Source organism: Pleurodeles waltl, chromosome 11, assembly GCF_031143425.1.
Source record: "Pleurodeles waltl isolate 20211129_DDA chromosome 11, aPleWal1.hap1.20221129, whole genome shotgun sequence".
In the NCBI taxonomy this organism is placed as follows: domain Eukaryota; kingdom Metazoa; phylum Chordata; class Amphibia; order Caudata; family Salamandridae; genus Pleurodeles; species Pleurodeles waltl.
The window spans coordinates 802,598,182-802,622,001 of NC_090450.1; the positions used below are offsets into that span (position 1 = coordinate 802,598,182).

At 44.4% G+C, this 23,820-nt stretch overlaps 1 protein-coding gene across 1 annotated transcript in view; it reads right to left on the reverse strand.

Moving 5' to 3' along the window:
• Nucleotides 1-23,820, reverse strand: part of TPCN1 (two pore segment channel 1) — a 297,893-nt gene that overhangs the window by 108,123 nt on the left and 165,950 nt on the right. The window contains exons 12-13 of the mRNA XM_069214538.1: nucleotides 21,253-21,377; nucleotides 739-787 (exon numbers count right to left, since the gene is read on the reverse strand). Coding sequence (XP_069070639.1) covers nucleotides 739-787; nucleotides 21,253-21,377 — 174 coding nt within the window. The remainder of the gene's footprint in view (nucleotides 1-738; nucleotides 788-21,252; nucleotides 21,378-23,820) is intronic.

The window sequence follows — 23,820 nt, forward strand, 5'->3', positions numbered from 1 at the left end:
GGTCAGTGCAGGAAAACCGGCGGTCTCCCGCCGGTTTTCCGCTGCCCGTCAGAATCCTCCAAGGCGGCGCAGCATGCTGCGCCGCCTTGGGGATTCTGACACCCCCTACCGCCATCCTGTTCCTGGCGGTTCGCCCGCCAGGAACAGGATGGCGGTAGGGGGTGTCGCGGGGCCCCTGGGGGCCCCTGCAGTGCCCATGCCAATGGCATGGGCACTGCAGGGGCCCCCGTAAGAGGGCCCCGCTTGTATTTCACTGTCTGCATAGCAGACAGTGAAATACGCGACGGGTGCAGTAGCACCCGTCGCACCTTCCCACTCCGCCGGCTCGATTCCGAGCCGGCGTCCTCGTGGGAAGGTTGTTTCCCGCTGGGCTGGCGGGCGGCCTTAAGGCGGCCGCCCGCCTGCCCAGCGGGAAACTCAGAATGCCGGCCGCGGTCTTCAGACCGCGGTGCGGTATTCCTGCGGCGCAACTTTGGCGGGCGGCCTCCGCCGCCCGTCAAAGTTGTAATGAGGGCCTTAGTGTTCTTTCTGCCCTCCCACATTGTAATTCACCCATTTACATTAATAAAAGGAATATAATTACTTCCAAATCTTCAAGAAATAAACAGCACATAGAAAGCGAGAAGTCAGTTCATTTGCATACTTTTTTGCAAATTCCCCAATGAATATTAAAACACATTTTTTGTGTACAAACTTTCAATTATCTCTACTAGTTACTGATGTCGTGTGAGGACTTACCTTCCACTTTAGTCCAACTACTTCATAGATATTGTAAAGATCTTTCAACCTATTGAAACAAAGAAATTGTAAAACTGAGATGCTGCTTAGTCTGGAGAACCTTGTGCCAAAGGGAGATCTGGCCAGAGGGCACTTACTGAAAATAGAGAACCCAGGAACTGCACAATTGAGATGCTCTCATCCAAACTTTAAACTTTGGTTTCGGAGTCTTCTGCAATATAGCCATCATTTATGTACTGTAATTCTACTCCTAATACAAGCCCAAAGTACATGCTGATTTCAGAGCAACATGTCTTATAAAGTACCTGGGAAGAAGTAACACATTCTCTTGCATACCCTGAACACTTTTTGAAACAATAAGGACATTGACTAAAATAGGAAATACCTTTCAAGGTGAGCATCTACTCCATACCTCAAGAACGCACCAGTATATATTTACCACCAGGCATCCTGTCTCCCCAACGGAAAAAAACCTTCTCAATCAAGTACTTCTCGGTACAGTGGGCAAAGAGGGAAAATGTTACTTACCTTGTAAATATCTGTCTGACGCTACAGATTCACCTGGTTTGCACAATCCTGTCATCTAATGTTGGTCATGGATATGTAAAGTTATTATTCTTCCAAGTAAACTTTTTCGGTTTTGAGATAACTTGTGATCCCTCCCAGAAACTCACAGTGCACCAGGACAAAGGCACCACTTCAGTTTTTTTTTTTTTTTTATCCCAATGAGTGAGTGAAGGTAAGAGTGCAGCAAAGCAAGAGAGTAACTCTGTGCAGCTGTACTGTGAAGCATAATAGAATATGATTAGTGTAAAGCATCCATATAGTCTGCTTGCTTATGGGGAGATGGGAGGGCACATTCACATGTGAAAGTATAGCCCAAGATACCAAGAGACGGCTTCAAGGTAAGTAATGTTTTCATTTGTAGAAGTAGATCACATGCTTTGCTTAAGCTACAAAGCAGTGCTTCTCCCTAAAGTTATGGCTTTCAAGCAGAAGAGGCAGATACTTAAAATGCTGTTTTAAGAACGGTCTTCCAAACTTGTGCCACTTGGCAGGCATTAATGTACACACAATGTTTTGTGAAAGTGTGTGTAGTGGACCATGGAGCAGCTTTGCAGATACCTGTAAATCTAATGTTTCTTAGTAAGGCAATTGTGGATCCATTTGTGCTCTATGCACTGTATGCAAAGCAAATTTAGCTTTATCGTAATAACGTTTGATATGTTTTACAACTCATATAACAAGGCCTGATTTGGAAACTAGATTTCCCAAATTAGGTTTTGCAAAAGAAACAAACAGTTGCTTTGTTTTGAAAATGGATTTGATACGGCCGATGTAATACATTAGAATCATCTTTGTCTAATGTGTGCATTGCCCTTTCAGCCGCCCATTCAGGTTGCAGAATGGGAAAGTCAACTATCTGACTGACTTCAGATGAAAAGATAATGTTTTGAGAAATTTGTCCTCACGATAACCATACCCTTATAAACCTGAATGAATGGCTTTTCCGCCGTTAAGGCCTGCAATTGACTGACCCTACATATTAGCTGATCATTATTAGAAATCCAACTTCCTTTGAAAGACACTGTATTTCACAAGACTGTTGCGGCTGAAATAAAGGCCATATAAGAAAAACTTTACTAGCCATGTAAGCAGCTGTTCGTGGCATGTAGTGCTGTAGATTCACCTGCTGTGCATACTCCTGCCATCAAGTATTGGGTTCGGATATGGGCAACTTGTTTTTCTTCGAAGAAGCCTTTGAGTCACACGGTATGGTGACTACATCCGCCTATTGCTGGTGATGGGCATCAACTTCATAGTTAGAATGTTTCTCCGCATGGAGGGTGAGGATAGGAATGAGGCATCGAGATACAGAACGAGATGACCATGCAAGAAAATACAGAAAGAAGAGCTTTTGAAACGGCCAAAGGCTTCCAAGGAGGAGGAGAGATGCATGTGAATCTACAGCACTACATGTCACAAATAGATGCTTTCAGGGTAAGTAACATTTTACGTTCATGGCACGTGTAACAGTAGAAACACATGCTGTGCATAGACTTTAAATCAGTCCTCCCCTAAGGAGTGACTAGGCAGAGGACATAGCAGAGGACTGAAAAAGTGTTCGGAGTATGGTGTGGCCAACGCTAGCTTGTTGGTATGCTAAGACGTCCACGCAGCAGTGCTTGATGAAGTGTACAGTGGTACACCTGGAGCTGGTATCTGATTTGCAGATGTCAGCAATAAGGACGTTGCCTAAGAAAGCCATAGAGATTGCATTCTTACAAGTGGAGTCAGGTCTGTGAGGTATAGACAAACACAGTTTCATACCTGGAGACATTTGACCAGCCAACAGCAATGACTATTTTGGGAGTGCACAACACTTATGTGGCTTGGAGAAAGAAAGAAAGTTATGTCTTGTGGAAAGGTTTTCTTTGGTCAATGTAATACATGAGGGCTCATTGTAAATCTAGTGTGTGGAAAGCCCCTTGTGCCTCTGACTATGGATGTGGGAAAAACTCTGTGAGTTCTATGGTCTGGTTGAGCTGGAAAGACAAGATCACCTTGGGGAGAAATTTAGGCGGTCATTCTGACCGCGGCGGGCGGCGGTCGCTGCCCGCCATGCGGTCACCGCCAAATGGCCGCTCCGCGGTCAGGAGACCGCGGATGCCATTCTGGCTTTCCCGCTGGGCTGGCGGGCGACCGCCAAAAGGCCACCCGCCGGCCCAGCGGGAAAGCCCCTGCAACATAGAAGCCGGCTCCGAATGGATCCGGCGGTGTTGCAGGGGTGCGACGGGTGCAGTAGCACCCGTCGCGATTTTCACTGTCTGCAAAGCAGACAGTGAAAATCTTCATGGGGCCCTGTTAGGGGGCCCCTGCACTGCCCATGCCAGTGGCCCCATGACACCTGTTCCCGCCATCCTGGTTCTGGCGGTGTAAACCGCCAGAAACAGGCTGGCGGGAAGGGGGTCGGAATCCCCATGGCGGCGCTGCTGGGATTCCCTGGGCCAGGGGAAAACCGCTGGTTCCCCTTTTCTGACCGCGGTTTTAAGCTGCGGTCAGAATGGCCCTGGAAGCACCGCCAGCCTGTTGGCGGTGCTTCCGTTGCCCTCCACCCTGGCGGTCATAGACCGCCAGGGTTGGAATGAGGGCCTTAGTGTGTCCTGAAGACTATCCTCACTGCATGAACTTGGAAGAAGGGATCTTAAATCATGAAGGCCAGAAGTTCACTGACATGGCTGAGGGAAGTGATGGTCAATAGGAAGGCTACCTTTCAAGAGATATTGTAAAGGGCATGAGTGAAATGGGTCGAAAGGAGGGTCCATGAGTCTGTGGAGAACTATATTGAGATTCCACATGGAAGTGGGTGGTACCCTGGGAGGAATTACTCTTTTTAGTCCCTCCAGGAAGGCCTTAATGACTAACTCTAAAGTGTGTTCTCAGTTCTTAAGGTAGGTTGCAACGACAGTCAAGTGAAATCTAACAGAGGTATAAGCAAGGCCTGACTTTTGCAGGTGAAGCAGACAGTATCTTGGAATGCTGCCATGAGCAGGTTTATGCGGCTGGGTATATAATAATGCACAAACTGTTTCAAGTTAGCTGCATAGCATTCTTGTTGCAGGCCTCCATACTTACTTGAGTATAATCATACACTCCTGAAGTAAGTTAAGGAAGTCAAATTCTAAGACTTCTGGAGCCAGATCGCAAGATTCAGCTGCTTGGGGTCCAGGTGCCAGAGTGTGCCCTGAGTCTACGTGAGAAGGTCCAGCCGGTTGGACAGCTTCATATGTGGTAAAAGGGAGAGGTCAAGAAGAGTGGTTAACCAGGGTTGCCTGGCCCTAATGAGTACCACTAGGATGAGTGTGAGGGGTGTTTCCCAAAGCTTCTGGACCACGAACGGAAGAGGTGGGAGAGGGGGAAAAGCATAGGCAGATATCCTTGACCAATTCATCCACAGTGTATTGCCAATGGACTGTGGGTGTGGATACCAAGAGTCGAGCTTAGGCATTTTGTGTATGCAGCAGTGGCAAAAAGGTCTACGTCAGGAAACTCCCACTGCCAAAGTACGAGAGGAGGACTTTCAGGTGGAGTTCTAACTCGTGGACTTGTTGCAATCTGCTAAGCAAGCCTGCAAGGTCTTTGCCCACTCCCAACAATTATTCTGCTAGGAGATGAACTTTGTGATAGATCGCCCACTGCCAAGTGCTCTAACACAGACACCTGTGGTGAGCGAGTTAAGCTCGGTTTCTGTAGATAGTACATGGCAGTCAAGTTGCCTGTGCAAGTAAGGACCACCTTGTGCTGAACATGAATGAGGAGCGACGTGAGAGCTAGCTGGACAGCGAGTAGTTCCAAGTTGTTGAACGGGAGACCCTGTTGATGGGGTGGCTATGTGCTCTGCACAGTCAAATCATTCAAGTATGCTACCCACCCAGAAAGGGAAGCGTATGTTGTGATGGTCACTTGTGCTAATGGTTCCACATTGCAGAGAGCGTTGAGTGTGGCCCAGATCAAGACTAGATCCAGTGACCCTCCGCTCATGACCACTGTACTGCTAAACACTCCTGCAATGGGCACAAATGTAACCTAGCGTGGAAAATAACGGCAATGCAAAAAGCTATCATGCCAAGGAGACGCACGATAGTCCATACTAATAGTTGGTAATCTAGCTGAAAAAGAGGAAGCAATGTTTGAAAAGCTTGAATGTATGCCAGACGGGACAGGCTTTCCCAGTGACTCAGTTGAGGACTGCTCACAGAAAGGGCTGGACTTGGAGGGGCTGGCAGTTGGATTTTCCTATGTTGATGGTGAATCCCAGATCATGCAGCAGGTCGATGGTGCTCTGAGTGTGTGTCAGACGCAGCATAAGGGAAGAGGTGGATGCTATTCTTCTGGAAATTAATAGCCACTACATTCAGACATTTAGTAAACACCCTGGGGCGGTGGTTACATTCCAGGTTAGCATTTTGAACTGGTAATGGTGACCACTACTGCAAACCGGAAGTACCAGAGATGTGGAAGGAGGCATTCCTGAGATCGAGGGTGGTCGGGAAATCGCCTAGCTGTACTAGAGAGATGACATCCTGGAGTGGTAGCATGGGAAAGTGGTCTGACAGGTTGTATTCGGTAAGGGGAAAGGGGTGGAGTATGGGTCTTAGGGACCCGTCCTTGGGGATGACCAAGTACAAAGAGTATACTCCCTTGCTGCCGTGGTGGAGCAGCACTAGTTCTATGGCCCTTTGTGAATCAGTGCCTCTACTTCCACCTGGAGGAGGCGCTGTTCTCGGGAGAAGGTGTGTCTGCGTGGAGAGATGTTTGGTCAGGTTGAGGAAAGTACTAGGCAGTATATCTGTGCTTGATGACAGACAGAACACACTGATTGGAGGAGAAGTGGTGCCAATGGGCGAGAAACCCTTGCAGTGTTCCTCCAACAGGTGTAGTTTGACCGGGAGGAGGGCAAGGAAGCCACTGTTTAGGGGCAGCGGCTGTCTTAGTTGCAGTGGCTGACTTAGCTGCAGCCCCTCTACCGCTCGAGTATTGCTTCTGGTACCTCCCCAAGTGAAACCCCGTAAGGGTAGCTGTTGGTGCTCGGTCTCTGGTAAGAGGTAGATACATTGGAGGACATCGTTTTGGAGACCCCACTAAAGCAGAACCTTCTAAAGAACCCCATTAGAGGAGTCTTCTGAAAAGCTCCCTTTGCCTTTGCAGTGTCTGTGTCCTGTTTTATCTTTTCCAGCATCTTATTAACCTCAAGTCCGAAAAGGTGCCCCCACCAATCGAAGGGCAGGTTGAGGAGATGCTGTTGTACCTTTGGTTTAAAACCAGAGACACACAGCCAGGTTTGTCGTTGAATCAGAACGCTGGACTTATTACTTCCTGCTGCAATGTCAGCTGCATCCAGGACAGTGTAGATGGTGGTGTTAGGCAGGAGCTTCCCTTCTGAGACAAGCTTGTGTCCCTGCGTTCTTCAATCCCTTCCCAGTGAGCACCATCTTAGCGTGAGAGTAGGCCAATGGGATTCTCTAGTGGTCTGCCAATTGAGCAGTGATGCATTTGCCAGCTATATCCATCTTTCTACTCTTTATCCAGGCGAGGGGCATCTCCAGTGCCCTGTGCATTGGTGCATTTTCACATCATATGTACCACACCGTGGAGCCAGGTGGTAGTTGGCCCTAAATGTACAGTGGGTCAGAGGGTGAGGCCTTGTATCTTTTTAATCAACCCTGTGGTTACCACTCTAATCGTCACAGGGTCTTTGAAGGTATCAGCAGAAATTCTTAGCATGCTTGCAGAAATGGGGAGGTACTGCACTGACGTTTGGGTAGAGGAGTGTGCCTCCCATGGGGAAGTCCTCATCCTCTTGATCTTTGTGAAGCTCTAGGTTGTGGAAGGCTGCAGCTCTGTTTATAACCTCATGATATAAAGTGGTATAATTGGGGAACAATGGCTTTGCGGGCAGAGGTCTGGGTCTGCGTCTGCAGGTGTGTTGATGTTGTTTTGTCCCATTGGTCATCCCCTGTCACTAGGTCAATGGTGTCTAGTATGGATCAAGGGGATACAGTGGGCTACCTCACCCATAACAGGGGCGTGGAGATCCCTCTGGTGAGTGCGAACGAGGAATCAGTGGTGGTGGTGGTGGTGGAGAAGAAGATGGAGGAAGAGGTGGAAGAAGTGGAGGAAGAGATGCAGGGTACCGACGCAAGTTACTGCTCAAAGGTTAGTTTCTGTTCATGAGAAAGTCTTGTTCCTTAGGAGGCGGACTCATAATAATGCTTTCTGTCTGAGGCTGAATGGCGAGGCGCCGTTGCTTAGCGCCGAGCTCCTCCAGGAGTAGAAGCATGATGAGTTGATTCTGGTCCTCTGAGCAAGCTGACAATTGGGCTTGGGTTTCAACGCAGACTAAGCATTTTGGATGTTGTGCACCAAATGGTTCTTCACAGCTGAAGGAATCTTGGGAGCCAAAGCAGGATTCTGTGTTGGCTTTGAAGTCATTGTCGGAGCGGACGGCCTGGGCTGTTTCAACGCTGGAGTTTGGCTCGGACTCAAAAAGGCCTTTATTGGTGTTGACCATGGCGTACGGTCTGGCAGTGGTTAACAGAAATCTGGGCGCAAACCTTGGAGCTCAATGCAAGGCCCTCTCAAGGGCAGTGCTCATCCTGTTGGTGTCGGTGTGAAGGGGAGGAGGCAGTGGTTTTGGTACTCGCAGTCCACATCTTTTGCTGAGCAAGGGGCAGTTCCTCTACCTCAGAGTGGGAATGTCAGCTCGTTTCCGACTGAAGCAGAGGGTGTATTGGCCCCAGATCTTTGGCTGTGGCTCCCCTCAACATCTTGGTACCAGAAGTGCTCAGGGTTGTTGTCTTCTAGATGGTGCGCCATAGAATGTCGAGCTAGACGCTGAGCTCTACATTAACGGAGTGTCTTTTTTGCATCTGAAGCTGAGGCAGGGGGCACAGGATGCTTCGTCGTGCTCAGGTTGTCGTGGGTTCATTTCAGATCCTCGCTCGCGCACACATATTTTAGTTTAGGCCTGTGCCCTTTTGCCCTGATACATGCTTTATTTTCATGTATTTTTTTTCATTTTAGCATAGTCCACTTCTTGCGAATATGTTATATTTTTCTAATCGACTGCTATTTTGCAAACATGTTGTTATTGCTTTCAGTGCACAAACTTTTCACAGTGTGCTGCTGCTCAAGGTTGTCCATTGCGGTACATGATAATCTATCTAGTATTACCGCCATAAGAGTGCACAGATAGCCCGACACTTAGACACATGATCAAGTCAGGCCTGTTTCTCAGAACATAAACATGTTTTATTATAAAAACATCACATGGGCCAAAGGTGGTTAGAGGTGTCATTCTAGCCAGGAGATCCATCCATGTTGTACGTCATTTTACTGCTACTTTGCCGACCTCAGCCCTGTCTCTGCAACCAACCACAGAGACGGAGAGTAGACCCCTGTTTAAAAGGTAAAGGGGGTGGGAGTTCCTTCCACGGGCATATTTGAGCTATCACTGCTGTGCTCTCGCTTAGAAGATGAGTGGTTTGGTAGGATTCCTGTGCACTTGCTTATACCAATATGCTGGGGTTGCCTCTTTTCTTTTCACTTGTGATAACAATCCTGATTGTGCCTCGCTCATCCTCCTAATAATTGCAGCCCATATATTTTATCATAGATTGCTGTCTTTTCAATAAATGCATTGAAAACTGTTCTGCATCTCTGTCTGCCTGTGGGATCTGTGCTAGCGAGAGAAAAGGGTAAGATCTTCTGACCATGACTTTCCTGAGGAGTCACAGAGTGTCATACATCAGGCTGCCACAAATCACCTTTGCTTTCTAGGTTTGGGTGAAGTGCTGCTAGTTAGCCGAAAGGGTAAGGCCAACAGCTACCAAACTGTGTGTAATGGACTAAGTTACCCACAAGTGGTGGTGCTGCCGCGCAAATTCAGCAGTCTCACCCATGACAATAGACCTACCACATGGCACCACAACATTGGTAAGGCACTAGAGTATCTAATTTTCACAGACGCCAAAGAGGAGTATCTCCGCATCCAGAGACCTCAGAGAAAATACAATCTTAGAAATAGGGAAACTTTAAAAACTCCCAATAGATACCAATATACTGACAGTCACCCATCTCGTTCCTTCTAGGACACTCTGGTTAAAAGGAGTTACGGAGGAGGTCAGTCAGAACACTGAAGTGACCACGTGAAGACAAAAAAGGACTCAATGTTCTTCAGACATTTTTTTTTTTTAAAAGGAAGAGAAACTTCCAAAGCAAAAGCCCCTATTCAAAAAGAAAAACATTGCAGCAATATTGGTCAAAGATGCCACACCACACCTATTGAGAACTCTGTTGAAGAATAGGACGTGGGCAGTAACTTTGCTAGACAGCACGGCAGAGGTCACGATATTTTGTCAGAATCTCATAGATCTTCTGGATGTGACACTGACCAAAGACTTCCAAGAAGTTGATACAATGGACAAGCGCGTCTCCCCACCGACAGGGTTTACAAATGGAACATTCAGATTGAGGGAGACATAGAGCGCACCATCAAAGTTATCTTCTGGAGAAGATTAACACTAAATTAACACAGGGGAGGATGTTATTTTGTCTTCTTTCTCAGTCCTAGTTCCAGACATAGAAAAAGAAGCCTATGCAGCAGATTAGGCATTGGCACAGGCTCCAGCGCTGTTCCGCAAACTTGTAGGGTGAGATAAAGATTCCCCCAACATGTTATCCCAATTAGATAAACTCCACAGATCCAGCCTTGATGTCCTTTTAAACATTCTTCTCCCACAACTTGAGTACTAGAAATTTATCGAACCCTGTGACTTTGCAATAAATAACCCTGCAAAACCTGAGCATTCATATAGAGTAGTCTTAGATTACAGGCACTTAAACAGTCACACATGCATGTTTGCAAACCAAAAAGCACACAGAACAGCACTTATTAACAATATAGAGCATACAAAATACAAAACAACCTTGGATATTTTCAATGTTTTTTTCTGTCAAAGTCTAGCACCTGAAAGCAGGGTTTAAGCGTGTTCAGTCTGTTTGGCTCTCAAAGGAGACTTTGCTGTTTGCCCCAAGGGTATAAGAACAGTCCTGGGTTGTACTCTGCCTGTGAGACATCAATATTACATAGTATTATATTGAGGCCAAGGCGTTGTCCTATGTGAACGACATCTATCTCACAGATGACGACCTCAACGCACATTTAGCCCAGGTGGATCACATTGTTTTAGGGTTCACTGCCCAGGGCTACAAATGCAATTTTAAGACAACCAAGATGGCTTTTCTTAGTGTCCTATTCTAAGGATACAAATTATCGGATGAGGGCAAGAGCCTAGCAAAGCATTTTTTAGAAAAATGCAATTAACTTAAACCACCAAACATCATTAAGAAAATTCAGTCATTACTGGGTTTCTTCAATGTTGGCAGAACATACATTCCGGACTATGCACAACTCGTAAAACCTCCTTATGATCTAATTCGTCCAGACGTCTCAAGCAAAAATTGGACACCTGGACACACATGCATTCTGAGAGCATTACGACAAGACATGCTAGAAGCACAACACTTTCACATCACAACAGAACAAATTTGATCAGAGTAATTCATGGAGCCACCTGGTTCACCTATGTCACATTTAAGAAAGGTGATAAGGTGCCCATAGCATACAAATCACATTTGCAGTCCAATGCAGAACGATTCGCACCAACAGATAAAATACTAACTGCTGTACAGATGGCTGTCACTAAGGAGAGGGCACTTGCCCACGGGGAAACACATAATTACTGTTACCCCACTGAAGCTCTTGAGGCTGTCACCAAAGCTAGCATCCTGAACGCAAAATAATTACATCCATGTTGGATTCAATAGGCAACGTCTCTGAAGGTCACTGATGTTGATTATGTTTTCGACCCCAAACTTCAGACCCAAGAATTCATTCAGTATGAACTTGAGTACCCCATGTCCACTAACATTTTGATTCTTCACCAATATCAGATCTTAATTTATACTGATAGTTCAGCACAACCAGCTGTAGGTACCAAACACCAAAACTCTGCTGCTTGCGCAGTTATTAGCAGGGTAATAAGGGATGGTCCATTCCACCCTCAACATACCTAAGGGCAGACCTTAGGGGATTGCACTGCACAACATGCAGAGCTCAAGGTTCTAATTTTGGCACTAGAACACAGATCCTGAACTTTCAACTTTGATTGTGTGTGATTCGTATTACTCTAGTCCTTCAATGAATAGTTACACCATTTGCACCTAAACGGGTTCACAGACTCAAAAGGGAACACTATCAAACAAACACTTGTGGGGGAGCGTAGCAGATCTTAAGGATATGCTACCAAAAGCTGATATGGTTCATACATTGGCTCATAAACATGTAGGAATACATGTTGTAGGAAACACTTTGGCTGATGAAGCCGCCAAATCTACAGTAGCTATGGCATATTTTGCTGCAATTACTGGTTCCCATACAAGACTGAATGATGAGACACTGGCTGCTGTGAAACTTCGGATGACGGAAGGCCTTTACTAAAAGCATACGCTGCAAAATACTCCCACCACTTCAGTCCCTCAAATATTGCATTTGCAACAATTCTAGGTGTGGGTTATTGTGTGATTCCCCAACAAAGACCAGAGATTAGATCTTATTAAAGCAGAGCATTAGGGTGTTGCTTCTGCCTATGCTGGTGTGGTGGTTATCATCACCCTGTTGCAAAGACGCTATTGGTGGCCAAGTCCATACAAACAGACCAAACAGTGTATCCTTTGCTGCGGCATCTGCCAACACATTAAAGGGTCCACATTAAAACGCCCACTGCAGATAGCCCTCTTAGAGTCCAACAAACCACTACAATGTGTGCACCTGGACCATTGTGGTCCCCTACAACCTGATGGTGCAAGCAAATACATCTTAGTTGCTGTAGATTCATGTTCCAGATTCCTATGGGTATGGCCACGACAACTGGCTGACGCTCGCACTGTTATTAAAGATTTGCAAGTCTTCATTAGGACATATGCAGTTGCAGCATTTCACTCGGACCAGGGCCCTGCTTTTGCCTCCAGGGCATTCAGGGACACCATGGAAACGTTGGGTGTTCAACTCCATTACTCTTCACCATACCATCCTGAGGGCAATTCAATCATGGAGAGGAAAAACTGAGACTTAAAGCAATCCTAGAGTACTAGATTCTGGTCATAGTTGGCTTCACCTATATGGGGTCCAGAAAGCACTAAATAATCTGCCCATAAGGTCCTTAGGACGGCGTACCCCTTACGAGGTCTTATTGGGATACCCATGTATGTCCCAGATCTTGTTGGCCCTGGTGGGGTGGTGGCAGAAACATCCTTTGACATAAATTAACGTATCACTGTTTTATAGGAAATACAACAATTTAGTGATAAAAATTCATCTGCCTATGCCGCCACCTTGGGAATGTGGGATTTGCCAACACCACCTACCGGCTTGATCCCTTAGAGTATGAAGGAGTTTGGCCTATCATATTGAGCACAGGTTGAAGACTTGGGAATGCTTGGTACCAGAGCTGTCATCCTACCACCGCAGCCTAGTTCCAAAGAAAACTGCTTTGTTTCAATTGACAACGTCAAATGGCACTATGTGGCCGATCCTGGACAGAAGACCAAGAGGATTCATGGGTAGTTCCCGTACCTCTCTCACTACCCAACGAGAAATACCTCTTCAAGTACTCAACAATGCTCCCACAAGTGTCAATGCTACAATTGTCTCCCCGAGCTTAGGGAGGGCGGAGAATTACATTTTGTTTTTTTCCTGTCACTATTTCATCGACGAGAAACGGTCAAAATGTAGATCTCTCCTATTCCCATTCAACACAAATTGAGGACATAGTTTATTATGAATCACCTATTTTGGGTACATCTACAAGTTCTACACCAGCTACAGTTTTTGCACAAACTGCTTCCGGTTAGTTTGCCGACATTCATGATTTTTCTTCAATTTCTTTGCATCAGCAACTGCACCTTTATCACGAGCACATAAGTGTTGGACTTGACTTAAAAACAATTATTTGGTTCATCCATGGTACTATCTGTGGATACTGCTGACATTGCTTGCCTTCCTGCTTTGGGTTGGTTTTGTCATTGTTTTCTTTTAGCTGATAAATGGTCAATATCTTTTTGAATGTTCTGCTGTTGAACTGGTGGATGAGGTTTTAACACCAGACCTCTCTTCCCAAAAGGTCTGAAGAGACTTCTCCCTTCTGAACATTTCAGCTGTTCCGATTCCAGATAGAATTGTTTGGGATAAAGTACCATATGATATTTTGGACCTAATGACGTCATTCAAATTCCAGGTCTTCAAAGTTTCTATGAATAATGGTATTACACCGGGGGTTGTGTCTGATGACTGGGGTGTAAAAACAGTTGATTCTATGCTTTCCAAGCTTGAATATTATACTGCAATTGAAAGTGAAGATGTTTACATGTCAACCGCAAATTATGAGGAAATGTTCTATCATCATCATTATGGACATATTTTCTGCACCGGCTGGTACCCCTAAGTTAGTTTTTAACTACAAACAATGGGAACATTGTCCGACACCACCAGTGGTGAGTTCTAAAACATAATTAGATAAGTTTGCATATTTTACTGGGCATGAGGCTAAGAATGCGGACTCATATTTTAAATTACCTCCCTCTAAAGCAAGAAAAATATTGTTAACCAACATCAAATTGATCTACTTTGATTCCTTTGTTTCCAAGTTGGTCGAAAAGAGCTATGAGTTTTGGAAAAATACGATCGATTTAAAGAGTGTATGGAAAATATGAGATTGGGTAGGGTACCTTTAGTTAGAGCATGTCTTATTCCCTTACAAATTATATTTTTAAATGACACTCTTCAGCAAGCCTTGGGTTAGCAAAAATTAAAAAGAGCTGAATGCGCCCAGTATTCCCTCACCAACTAAATGTACAAATGGCAGACATTTAAATGTGCACAGCTCAATAGCTGGGTTCAGAATGGCACCTTTAGTTCATCACTTTCATGTCCCAACGGGTAGTTACTGTGACCAGTGGACACAAATGGTTGTCATGCCCATTTTGTAAACTCCACATGGGGTTTTAGAGTGAGCCAACCGGACCCTCTTTACGTCACAGCTCAACACTCCGGTATCGTTACAACATATAGTGTGGGCAAACTGTGCCAACATAGGTTATGCTCTTCCACATTTACAGCTGTATAAGAAAACCTTGGTCTCCTTATTGAAAATGTAAACTTGCAAGATTACTTGTTAGGTCCTAGAAAGCCATGCTTAAAAAGTGTTTTATGCCATATACAATGAGCTATGGAAGCCTTCACAAATGGAAGCTGCTGCACGTTTAAAGCAGACTGATAAAGAAAACAATGGGAAGGCTTTAGCCATTGTTGATAATGGTAGGAACACTATGTCCAACTGCATTTTAACATTAAAAGAGTGTGTCATCTGCAATAGACATCATTCAAAATGGAATGTCACTTTTACAACATGGACAGTGTCAGCTTAGGTCTATTATGCAATGGGGTTGGACGTTGCAGGTTCTCAAAAAATGGACGCATATCCTTGCAGCACGTTAAGTCCACTGAGTTATTTGCCATGTTTGATTCGGCAAGCCAGCAACAGATAATGGCTAAAAAAGAAGCGAGTTACATCATGCCATATATTTTATCGCAGATTGCAGTCTTTTCAATAAATGCATTGAAAACTGTTCTAAATCTCTGTCTGCCTACGTGTGTGTGTGTGAGACTTGTGCTAATGAGAGAAAGGGGTAAGATCTGCCGACCACGACTTCCCTGAGGAGTCACAGATTGTCATGCATCGGCTGTCACAAATCACCTTTGCTTTCTAGGTTTGGGGAGTAGCTGCTAGCTACCTGAAAGGGTTAGGCCGACAGCTACCAAGCAGTGTGGGATCGGCTCAGTCACCCACAAGTGGTGGTCCTGCAGCCGAATCAAGCAGTCTCGTCCCCATAACGAAAGTCCTACAACAAGGTGACAGACATGAATTGAAGACTCGATCTAACTAGAGGTATTTTGAATGGCACTGTGGAGAGTACTGAAAAGGGGTTGTTTCCACTAAGGAGTCTAAATGCTCAGGGAAAGAGATTGAGGAAAAGGTCCCAAAATGGGGAAAGTGCCCCAAAGGGGATGTCTGAAACAACTCGGAAGGCAAAGGTGAGTGGACAGATGAAGCTGCAGAATACTGATTCAAGCATTTCAAGGTTGAAGAATCGGGAGGTACCGGTGCTGAACAGTGGAGGGGTCGACCAAGAACTCAGGTGGATGTACGCTCAAACCAAACGCCAGAAAGAAAAAATTAAATAATGCAGCCAATGTCCATGTGCATTACCAGCAATAGGTGGAGTCACCGTAACTTGTGAGTAGAAGACTTCTTCAAACAAAATCAAGTTGCAAACGTGTGAGCCCAACACTAGATGGCAGGAGTATGCACAGCATTAGCATCTACAGCTACACATGCCACAAACGTATTGTGAGGATTAAATTAAGATGCCAGGTTGTGATCGACGGCATCCTTGGCAGAATAAATATTTTGAGATCCTCCATAAATTGTTTGATTACTGGGATCTTAATGATGCATGTAGTCTATTTTAAGCAACAGCTACTAGAAAATGAAGTATAAAAGACAAGTAGGCTAACCCTGACATTTGTAGGTGTTCAGGTAGCAAATTATGTCCTGAACCAAAGCTTGAAGAAGTCAAGCATGTTAAGACAAATCATTTCCATTCAGCAGAGTAATAAGTATAAGTGGTAGCTCTACGAGCCTCTCACAGAATGAGTATATACTAATCTGGAAGCTGTAGGCAACCTAACTCTTATTCCTCAGGTGCCAAATTGCAATGTTTATTTCCTTGAGATTTGCAGTTCTCAACCAACCTTAAAGTTGTGTAAGGACCATAAGGGCAACTTTTCATGATGGCGGACCAATATTTAAGCAGTGCTACCTTGCCTACATCAAAATGATGAGAGTGAGCATCATGGATGTTTGTCTCAATTTCCGACACTAAACAGGAAATTAGAGGTAGCAGAGGAAAAATGCACGCATGACTGAAATGTCCTTCTGGACAAAGACCAACTGTCTAAAGCTGAAAAGTGACAAGATCTGGCACTGGGTCAGTAATCACCAAATTTGTTTCTAGCGAAGCACTGTGATCTTTGGTAAGAGCACATCACTGTTGGACTCCACCTGTTGGCCAACAGAGCCAGGATCGACATCCACCACCACCTCCACACCCCACCTGCAATACCAAGAACCTCAGGAGCAGAAAACTGGACATGACCGCTCAAGTGAATGTCAGCACCGCCTCATGCTTCTATATCCTAAAGATGCTGAGGAAAATTTTCAAAGAGCTCTCAATCAACACCCGGAAAACCATCACACACACCTTAGTCACAAGTGAGCTGGACTACAGGAACATGCTCAATGCTGGGATCAACAAATAAATTCATCAGAAGGCTGGTGACCATTCAAAACTCAGCCAGAATCACTCTCAACCTCTCAAGCTACACTCTTACCACACCACACCTTATTGAGCTCCACTGGGTCCCCGTTCACAAAATAGCACAACTCAAACAGCCTAACTCAAACTTTCAAGGCACTGCATAACACTGGTCCAGCATACCTCAACAATCGCATCTGCTTTCACAAAATTTCCAGACACATTCACTTGTCCGGACTCCTACTTGCACAAATCCCATATATATGGAAAACTAGATCCAGCAGTCAAACCTTCTCCTATACCCCTCTTAAAGTGAGGAACAACCTGCTGCTACACATAAGAGCCTAGCCCTCACTTCTTAAATTCCGCAAGAAACTGAATACTTGGCTTTTAAAGTAGTCCCACTAGGCCCTAGGTATGGCTAGACCCACACCTACTTAGCACCAGGATACCCTCCCGGGTTACATATAACAGGCAAATATCCTTGACCAGTTCATTAATAGTTCATTGCTAATGGACTCTGGGTGTGCATACCTGGAGTTAAAGCTTGGACATCTGGCTTTCTCTCCTTGGCAAACACATAAATTTTGAGCATAATTGATTGACCAAAGTACTTTAAATGTACTTGTGGATTCATCTACCACTCATGTTCTTGTAGCTGCATCCTGCTTAACAGGTCCACAAAGTTGTTGTCCTACCCCAGCAGGTGCTTCGCTAGAAACAACATTTTGTGATGACTGACCCAGTGCCACATGGATGGCGCCAAAGCTGTCAGATGGGGAGAGGGAGTGGCTCCCTGTTTTGCAATGTAAAACATTGTGGTAATGTTGTCTGTTTTTAACAGGGCTGTGTTACCGCAACTGCTTGTGTAAAACATTTTGAGTGCCAATTAAGTTGTTAGCGCTAAGAAATCAGTATGCACTTTCTGCAGCTGCTGATGCAATCAGGTACCCTGAACTGTCAGATTGCTTACATGCACTTGTAGTGTTGGCCACTTTCCACAAATCAGAGGTGGAAATGGTGTGCCAGATGACTGAGGATGTGAAAGTAGACCTCCTTGAGACAGAGTTGCCATTTGATCTCCTGGGCGAAGAAGAGGAATGACATCCTGTAGGGTGTTCATACTGAAATGCTCCAACAGTTGGTAACAGTTTAGCTGTCTGAGGTCTAGGATAGGCCGTAGGGTACAGTCCTTCTTTGGGATAAGGAAGTGTAGGAAGTATACCCCCTGACTAATCAGTTCAGAAAAATAGGTTCTTTGCCGCATTTGCACTTTCTCTTAGAAAAGTCTCTTACGTTCCTGACTGATAGTGAGGTAAGATATTTAGTGGCTGTCAAGGGCAGGACATGATGACATTGCCTTGGCTCATCGCCTGATGATAAGTGCAACATCCTTTGTTCCATACTACTGGTGCACAAGAAAGAGCTGGTGTTTGTAGGAATGAATCACAAGTCTTCAAAGTCTTAGAAAAATCCTCAATTACAAAGACTGCCAGTATCAATACTCAGAAACAGAAGTGGAAAACAGGTGAAGATGGTCAAAGGAAGCCCAGAGAGAAAAGGCGCAGACAGACCCAAGGACAGCAGTGATGAACATACCACCAGTTTGCAATTAACAGGACAAAAATCCAGTTGAAAAAGAGGCAATTAACTCAGAGAAAAATATTACTTTCGCTGTGAATGCCCGTATCTTGACCTCTCATATACTGTGAAACAGGAACAGAAAGCTGAGCAGGAAGCCAGGATCCATGGGTTTAGGAAGGATTAAATGGAAACAAAAAAGATTTAGGCTCGAAAAGAAATTACCAGAAAGTACTGGAAAAAAAAATCAGAGTGGTTTTGAAAGAAGAAAAAAAAACAACAACATTCTTTTGAGATTAACTGTTGCGCTGTTCTCCCAAGTTGCTGCCGAACTACCAGTCAAAGGATGGCTAGGGTGCCAGGAGCAGAACAGAACGATGAGGTCACCCCGAAAGAGAGAACTAGCCATGCCTCCTACTGCTGGATACATTTTGGGCCTGGGCCAGCCAAAGTATAACAAGCCAGAAAAGGCCTGACTTGGCTGCCGCCACTGTCCTTCTTCCTCAACCCTTCCTGGATGCACAACCGGATGGTAAGTTCCACAGTAGTGTGAAACTCCAAGCACTATCCTTGTTAGATGATGGACAGTACCCACTCCTTTGAGGTTATTTCCTCCCATTGTGGAAGAAATAACCTAATAGTTTCTGCTTGAAGTTCGTTGGGCACTTCCCATGACTGCTTTTACCTTTACCTCTGAAATCTACTTTGGTCAAGGTCTTTTGGCCATATCCCTCCCTAAAGGTTTCCTGCTGAATGAAGCCAGGATTCTGCAGAGCTGTTGCTGAAACTTGGGCAACTTTTTCCATCTGTTGGCACTGGATACCAGTCTTACTGCTTTACATCTGTACTGGACATAGGCCTTAATATGCATGTGTCAGTTCTGATTTCCTTCTACAACGGTGTCCACTTGGAAGCCAAACTATAATCAAAAAGAACGATGATGATGAGCTTTTGGACTACGGGATGGAAATTCTGAGAAAGACACTGGTGGTCATCTCCCTAGAAGCATTATTTGTTAAATGCAATGAACACCACACGTTGGCATTTGAGCTGATCTTGTCCTTGTTGACTAACTCCCTGCTGCTTGGTGTGGGAAGCTGGGTTCTGGTTGCTGAAGTCCCCCACCTTCTGCCTGGTATTTGATGCAACTTTGACAGGAGTGCACTGAGTTACTGTTCCTTCCCCAAAACAAGACACCTGGGCCCTTGATAGCCAAGTGGCCAGGACCTTTAGCACCTTTATAAGTCCCTAGTAAGTGGTACCTCTGGTATCTAGGGCATAGGTACCAAAAAGGGTCCTTACGAGCTGCAGTACAACTTGTGTCACTCTAAGGGACCCAATGCAAAAAGAACAAGTGATGGACGGAATGCTGAACAATGTCAAACATCGAGCCTCAGTACTGGGATTTGGGCCTAAATCCATTGTTTTTGTGCTACCCATGCCATTGCAGTTTGGACACAACCATATGCAAATCAGTCTTGACCCTGTTCCCGATGGGAACAGTCCTGCCTGAACTGCCAAGCCAGGTCATCCCTGAACTGGAAACAAGCATCGTGGGACCGGTTTCAGGGTATCACCCTTTATCAGCTAGGCTAGCTCGACTCCAGTAACATGGGGAGCAAGTAACCCACATCTGGGCATACCCTTCCCACTTAAGGCAACAAATGCAAAAAGACCAAGTGATGGACAGAATGCTGGACAATGTCAAACATTCACCCCCAGTACAGAGATCTGGGCCTAAATCAATAGTTTTTTGCTACCAATGCCATTCCAGTTTGGGACTCAGCACCAAACTCAGACTGCCACTGCAGACTGCGTGATAAGGTGCTCCAAAAAATGAAAATACAACTTAGCACACAGCCTGTGTGCCATGTCCCCTAACACTGCCAGTAATATTTGTAAGTCACCCCTACAGCAGGCATTACAGCCCAAGCTAACCTTGTAGGATCCTCACATTGCACCCTGCTCTTTTTGGTATTTGATATGTCGATTGTTTTTGAAGACATGGCAGACTGAACAGTGAGATTCCTCATGGCCTCTGGGCAAGCACAAGTTGCAAATCCAGTCACTGTCCACCATGGGAACTTGCTGTTACACTTCAGACAGAACTCAAATGTCATGTTCTCCATAACCTCCACCCCTCCTCGCATATGATGGAGAGAAAACCTCCAGTATGGTCAAATTCTAGTTGTTGTAAGTAGTGGTGGTTCTGCAGATGCTGTAGAAGGCAATTCTGGTCACTAAAGTATTTGTCCTGGTGCATAGTGAGCTCTGAGAGGGATCGTGAGTTACACTGAGCTCAAACTTATAGCACGAAGAATAATAACTAGCGAAAAACAACCTGCGATGTCAGCACTCAAATGAAAATAGTAGGAATATGCAAATCGTGCAATATACAGCTAAATATAAGTGATGAAGCTGTGCTGGCAACTCAGTAAACACACCGTGCAGGCACACTGGAATATGCCTGGCAAAGGAGCAGCTGGAAATCAGATGTTCCATGATCACTTGTCAAGAAATTCCTAGTATGAAATATTTTGGTAATCAGTGATCAATGTGGAGATATGGCATGTGGAGTGAAGTCTGAGAGGCACCTCTTTAAAAAACTTGGTAATTAAAAGTCATACATCCTTTCATTAGCCTTTCTCATGATGAGAAAGAGATGCCTCCCTCTCCTCCGTTCACCTCCCACTATGGACACTGGAATGCATAGATATCTACAGCATTCAAATATACAAACTCGCCCCTCTCTGCCTCCTGGCAGAGTTTGTTTGTCCACTCTGTTGTCCTTGGCCGCAGCCACCAGGGATTATTCACTAGCACAACTATTAGATCCTTTTTCTAGCACAACAAGCGGCCCTGTTACACCGATACTGCACAAGCAAGCACCCCTACAACATCCACCATTTCAGCCATTGATGGTGATCCTAAACTTACCTTAATAAGGGATTATTGCTTTGGTTTAATGCTTTGAAAGTGAGGTAGCGCTCCTTAGCGGACATTCGAGGCTTGTAGTAGCGCATGAGCCCTTCAAACTGCTTGTAGGAAATACCAGATTGAACCTGAAAATAGAAAAGAAAGTCGGCCAAGTCACAGAAGATAAGCATAATTTACTCAAAGGACTGGATATATTTAGTGGAAATCTAACATGCCCTATGCCCAGAAGAATGTTGCAAGTTCTGTTTTATTTTAGAAATACAAAAGCTTGAGGAAGAGGGGAACGGAAGAAACAAGGCTACAACCATCTCTGCATCATATCTGGATTTCTGTAAACATGTAAACGACAGAAAGTATACTATGCAGTTTTTTTTAACATAACACATACTAACAGATTAGGCATATCAACAGTGCAGTTATAATCTGAGGCAGAGGGGATTTTTTTTTTTTGCTGAGGATCAATTATTGTTGGTCACGTGCTAAACCCAGGTCTCCAGGACACAAGTTAACCAATACCACCAAAAATGCTCCCTTTATGTAAGGGACACAGTAACAACAGTGGTGCCAGAATTTTCCATAATTAATATATATATATATATATATATATATATATATGGAAAATGTCACTTACCCAGTGTACATCTGTTCGTGGCATTAGTCGCTGCAGATTCACATGCTGTGCACATCCCGCCATCTGGTGTTGGGCTCGGAGTGTTACAAGTTGTTTTCTTCGAAGAAGTCTTTTTTCGAGTCACGAGACTGAAGGACTCCTCCCATTTCGACTCCATCGCGCATGGGCGTCGACTCCATCTTAGATTGTTTTCCCCGCAGAGGGTGAGGTAGGAGTTGTGTATATAGTAATAGTGCCCATGCAATGGAGTGAATACGTATGTACATAATGAAGTTTAAAGTAATATATTTACAAATTTACAAATGTTCAAGGTCAACTTCTAAATGGCTACAGGCTCCCGGGGAGGCGGGTGGGCGCATGTGAATCTGCAGCGACTAATGCCACGAACAGATGTACACTGGGTAAGTGAAATTTTCCGTTCGATGGCATGTGTAGCTGCAGATACACATGCTGTGCATAGACTAGTAAGCAGTTATCACCCCAAAAGCGGTGGTTCAGCCTGTAGGAGTTGAAGTTGTTTGAAATAATGTTCGTAGTACAGCTTGACCTACTGTGGCTTGTTGTACCGTTAACACATCTACACAGTAGTGTTTGGTAAATGTATGAGGCGTAGACCATGTTGCTGCCTTACATATTTCGTTCATTGGAATATTTCCTAGAAAGGCCATGGTAGCACCTTTTTTTCTTGTTGAGTGTGCCTTTGGTGTAATAGGCAGCTCTCTCTTTGCTTTAAGATAGCAGGTTTGAATACACTTAACTATCCATCTAGCAATGCCTTGTTTAGAAATTGGATTCCCTGTATGAGGTTTTTGGAAAGCAATAAATAGTTGTTTTGTTTTTCGAATTAGTTTTGTTCTGTCAATGTAGTACATTAGTGCTCTTTTGATGTCTAATGTATGCAGTGCTCTTTCAGCTACAGAATCTGGCTGTGGGAAGAACACTGGTAATTCTACCGTTTGATTCAAGTGGAATGGTGAGATCACTTTTGGTAAAAATTTTGGATTTGTTCGTAGAACTAGACTTACTAACGGGGTGAAATGCTAGGGTTCACAAGGCGCTCAAGATTCAAATAGACCGAAGATCTCAAGAAAAGAGGATGCCTGCACGAGGGTAATCACCCCACCCTCCAACAAGTTCCAAAGGAACCTCTAAACTAATCACAACAATGTGCGGTACCTCTTATAAATTTCATTAGAATCCAGTTTTATAGTTATCAACTAAAAGTTCATTCAAATATAATTTTGATTTACTAATCACAAAACAGAAGTTAGAGAATTATTGTTGTACATACATCATAAATTATTTATAGCTCTTCACAGGTCAGACCAATTTATGATAATCAATTCATTGTAGTTTGTCCGTCAAGTCAAGACATTTATTATTGTGCATACATCATAACTTAATATAGCTTTTCATAGGTCAAACCAATTTGTGACATTTGATTCATTGTAGTTCATCCGTCATGTTATTAAGATCAAGCCATAATTCAAGCCAGCCAACACGTGTTTCGTCTCGGGACAGTGTTATTTTTCATCCCAAACGACTTCTTCAGGGCTGAAAAGATTTTTATAAGCAGGTTGAATATAAAATGATTAATGAAACCAAAATGCTCCAACTTCAAAATTCCAAAATTTCAAAAATTCTAAAAAGTCTCCAAATGTCCCAAACAAAAGGGGAAAAGAATTAGCAGATTCTGTTGGAATCTGAAAGAACAACCTTAAACTAAAAAGGATGTGTGGAATATAACAGAAAGTAAAAAATCAAACACCTATGTGGTATCACATAACCCAAAACACCCATAGAATACCTAGAAAGGGGGATTGTGTTAGCGTCATGCATTAATATAACACAGTGATAAACAACACCCAATAAATTCAACCAAGTACTCAGTAAGAACCCTTGTGTGTCTTAACTTGCATCTGTGTACTGCATGCCAT